Source organism: Olea europaea, unplaced genomic scaffold (genome assembly GCF_002742605.1).
Source record: "Olea europaea var. sylvestris unplaced genomic scaffold, O_europaea_v1 scaffold2221, whole genome shotgun sequence".
Taxonomy (NCBI): Eukaryota; Viridiplantae; Streptophyta; class Magnoliopsida; order Lamiales; family Oleaceae; genus Olea; species Olea europaea.
The window spans coordinates 98493-103336 of NW_019240241.1; the positions used below are offsets into that span (position 1 = coordinate 98493).

At 38.9% G+C, this 4844-nt stretch overlaps 1 protein-coding gene across 1 annotated transcript; it reads right to left on the bottom strand.

The window, feature by feature from the left end:
• Nucleotides 1-1269: 1269 nt before the first annotated feature.
• Nucleotides 1270-3429, bottom strand: LOC111380876. The gene has a single exon (XM_023004538.1). The coding sequence runs from the start codon at nucleotides 3427-3429 to the stop codon at nucleotides 1270-1272; it is 2160 nt and encodes a 719-aa protein (XP_022860306.1).
• Between the last annotated feature and the right edge of the window lie 1415 nt (nucleotides 3430-4844).

The following is a 4844-nucleotide window of genomic DNA, read 5'->3' on the forward strand; positions in this document are numbered from 1 at the left end:
AGTCTCAGACAATCCACACAAAATTTAGCACACATGGAATCCACATTTATCTCCAAGTTTTCCTGCAACAGCTTAACCTACCAAACAACCTATATTTGGTTTTAGGGTATTATAGTGTTTAAAGGTTGTTTGGGTTTAGCATCTAAGTTCTCTTATTCAACCTATAAACATAGATCAACATACTCATGTACAACGCTACAATCAACCCACGTGCAAAAATAATTTCTGTTTCACACGAATAAGCAAAAATCTAACTCAGACATATAACTTATCCATAATCCATGAACCAATACATGTTCTTAATATTATACATCATTGTCGGCAAGGCTATCTAACTCACACAAGCATGCAAAATACGAAATGAAATTTTTTTTATTTGACAATGCACACAAATAAAAATTAAATAAATAAATAATAAAAAAAACAAATAATTAAAAAAAAACAAACAAATCAAAAAATTTGCACCCAAATCAGACAGAACCAAAATTTTTGGCAATTAGACAACTTATAATACACTTCCCCCAAACTTAAACTAAGCATTGTCCCCAATGTTAAATTAAAAGAAAAAGAGGAGGACTTCTCTGAATTGTCTGAATTGCCAACGATGATTTGGTGCACTAATGTTGAATTTGATGGACGTTTCTTCTAGCTTTTCCCTCAAACTTGAGATTTATCCAGCTTCTCCTTTTTCAATGTTGTTTGATTGATCTGCGATGTCATGTTCCTAAAAAATCACAATGTAGATATTAAACTCATGGAACAAGTGGTACTTAGCTCAAACATCGATAACCAACTTGATTTTTCAAAAACCTAAGGGACGGGTAGGGTTGATGAATTCCTAAATAACAACTCTGAAATAAAATAAATTATCCTAAAATTCAAAAACAGAATATTTAAATAAAGATGAAAGCTTGGGTTGCCTCCCAAGAAGCGCTTCTTTATAGTCACTAGTTTGACTCAACCAAGGTGTCTACGGTGGATCTTCGGGTGGAGCATCTTTCTTGTTTCTGAATTTTACCCTCGGCTTTGCATTCTCCTTCATCGTAGCATGGCCAATAAAATTAGGCGGTTTGAACCTCGATGTAGCCTTCAAAACCTCTTTTGGTTTGACAATGTTTGGAGGTTTCAAAAGCCTAGCCACATAGTCTTCTTTTTTGTCAGGTGGATCAACTTCTTGGGTGAATATGACATCCACTACTTCTTCGGCTCCTGAGTATTTGCCATCAGTAGATGCATCCCTTACTAAGTAATTGAGAGCCATATATTGTTCTAAAGGGTCATAGAACACTTCCTTTTTTCTCTATAACCTAAAACTGCTTCAGCCGATTGGGCCATATTGCAAATGTTGACTTTTTCTTGAGGCTTTTCTACTTGATGGATGTTGAAAGTCACATGCTCTTCATTAAACCGCAGTGTCAATTTTCCTTCCTGGACATCAATTAATGCTCTTCCAGTAGCTAGGAAAGGTCGACCAAGAATCAACGATATTTTCTCGTTCTCGTCCATGTCCAACACCACAAAGTCCACATGAAGGATGAACTTATCGACCTTCACCAATACATCTTCAATCATGCATTTGGGATATGTGATCGATCTGTCCGCCAGTTGCAAAGTGAGGGTTGTGGGCTTCACTTCTGCAAGACCCAGCTTTTTGAACACTGATAGGGGCATCAGGTTTATACTAGCTCCAAGGTCGCACAGTGCCCTATCAAATGTGATACCACCAATATTGCACGGGATGTTAAAGCTGCCTGAATCTTTCAATTTGTGAGGAAGCTTCTGAAGTATGTCACTACACCCCTCTGTTAGCTTAATTGTCTCGAACTCCTCCAGCTTCTTCTTATTTGACATCACTTCCTTCAAGAATTTGGCGTAGTTAGGCATTTGGGCCAAAGCTTCTGCAAAGGGAATGTTGATGTGGATTTTCTTGAAGACTTCTAGGAATTTTGCAAATTGGTCATCAAATTTCTTCTTCATGAACCTCTGTGGGAATGGTAGTGGGGGCTTCAAGATTGGTGGGTTGTCCGGAAATGAGAGCGAGTAAGGCTTATAGATCTTTGTACCCTCTGCCTCAGTTTTCTGCCTTTCACTCTGCCTTTCCTCCGTAACTATGACATCCGACGTAGGCACCACAATTTTCTTAGGTTTGCTTTCTTCAACCATTTTACCACTCCTTAGGATGATCGCATTGCAGTGTTCCCGTGGGTTAACCTCAGTGTCAATGGGAAATTTTCCTTTTTGCTGAGACTTCATTGAGGTAGCCAATTGGCCAATTTGGACTTCCAGATTCTTCATTGTGGCTCCCATGTTGGACACATGTGTTTCAATATTATCCCACCGTAATTCATTTTTGTTGAAGCGTGATCTTGTCTCAGAAATGAACGTCCCAAGGATGTCTTCCAAGGGTGGTTTCCCATCAGAATTTTGAGTGTTGAATTCGGGTGGAGGTTGAAGTGTGTTTCTATTGTTGCCATATGACAAGTTCTTGTGATTCCTCAGCCCTGGATGGTAGTGATTAGCTTGGTAGCTTCCTCTTTGATTGTAGTTTCTACTGTCGACATATTGGGCCTGCTCGTTTGTGACCTCTGTCTCTTGGTTTGAAGAAGAAGCACTCATGATTGAATCTACCTTCTGTTGATTTCCTTGAGTGGTAAGCGTGACTATCTGATTTGTGAGTGATGCAACCTGAGCTGCTAGTGCGGTGATGGGATCCACTTCATGAAATCCTGCTACTTTCTTTACACCCGATCTCTCACTTGGCCATTGGTAACTGTTAGTGGCTATGTCATCCAATAAAGCATATGCAGCCTCTGCTGTTTTAGCCATTAAAATGCCTCCCGCAGCTGCATCTACCATAGTCCTTGTCTGCCCATTTAGCCCATTATAAAATATCTCAATTTGCATCCATTTCTGGAACCCATGTTGAGGACATCTCCTAAGCAAATCTTTAAATCTTTCCCAGGCTTCATAGAATGGCTCGAAGTCGAGTTGTTTGAATTGGCTAATTTCACTGTGAAGTTGAGTTGATTTAGAAGGTGGAAAGTACTTGGTGAGGAATTTCTGAGCCAAATCATCCCAAGTTGTAATTGAGCCATACGGTAGTGATTGGAACCAAGCCTTTGCTTTATCCCTTAAAGAGAACGAGAATAGGCGGAGTCTAATTGCATCTTCAGTAACCCCATTCATCTTCACCGTGTCACAAATTTCCAAAAAGGATCCAAGATGAGCATTTTGGTCTTCTACTGCAGCACCCCCAAAATGATTTTGTTGTACCATGTGTATCAACCCTGGCTTCAATTCGAAATTGTTTGCAGCAATTGCTGGGTGTGCGATGCCGGAATAGTTGTCATTGACAACCGGCCTTATGTAGTCCCGAATAGCCCTTTGTTGGTTATCCTCATTGGCTGCTCTAACATCCTGTTCTGCCATTGCTTCCCGTTCGTTTCTTTGTATACCTCTGAGAATGCGAAATGTGCGTTCTGGTTCAGGATCAACAGGTAGTAGATCTAGATTTCTCGCCCTTCGCATAAACAGTTGAAAATAATCAAAAGGAAACTTTTAAAGATAGACACAAAAGAAGTAAAATAAAAATAACGGTAAAAATAAAATCTAGAGTAAAATGAACACCGATCGGTAATAATATCAACTGAATTCAAATGAATCAATCCCCAGCAACGGCGTCAAAAACTTGCCACGCGTTTTATATAACGTGATTTTATACCTCAAGCGCACGGTGTCAAGTTTTGTAGTAAATTAAAGAATTGAAAAGTGTCGAACCCACAGGGATTGATATTCGACTTCCACTGAGTACTATAATTGTGTCCGCGTTTACTTTATCTAGACAATCGAGTGTTAAATTAATGTTTGAATACTAAACTAACGTCAATGAATTAAATAGTGCAATAAAAGTGAGGCAATTTCTAAAGACTAAATCAAATTTACGTAATGTCTAGGGAATGATTTCACCGTATTCTCGACATAATTCTCAATCCCTATAGATATTTCCATCAACTATTTCCCAAATTCATAGGCAAGAATCCTAAATTAATTCTATTTTTCCCTCTCGAGCGTCAAATAGAACCTATCTCTATATTTTAACCCAAATATCTCTATTCCGAATTAAATATATAAAGATTATCACGCACTTGGTTCTTGTTTTACCCTCAAAGATTCGTACTTTCTCTTGAAACCTACAAACCTAGGTTGAGCGTCAAATTTAGAACATCAATTCATTCAATTGGTGATCAGGCAACTGAGAGCATTAAGCAAGAACAATACAAATCAATTCTGGAAAATTAAATGGAAATACTATAAAGAAATTGAATCATGTCTCAAATAGGTTACATCAAACCCTAGATTTAACAACTTAGTTCATGATTGAGAAGAAGAACATGATAAAATACGAATTAAATTGCATGAAGAAGAGAAAGATAAGAAAAAACTCAGGTTATTGCTCTATTTCTCAATCTTGTGGCTTGATTTCTCAGTTTCTCCCTTCTTTTTCTCCAAAATCAGGTCGATCTTCTCTCAATTGGTGCCTCTCTTTTTCTTGCCTCTTCAGCCTTCTAACCCCCTTCTTTTGTTCTTCAGCTGGGTATTTATATTTTCTAAGGGTTCTCCAGGGTTAGGGTATGATTTTTGGGCCGAAAAGATACTTAAAAATTCGGGTTTTAACGTTTTGGGAACAGGCGCCATGGCGCCCAGGTTTGGCGCCGTGGTGCCCAAGTCTCTGCTTGCCTTTTCTTCATTGGGCGCCATGGCGCCCAGGTTTCTACTGGAATTGCCTCTCTTTGGGGCGCCATGACGCCAATGCCACTGCTTTGCTTCTCTTCTCTTTGTTTTTC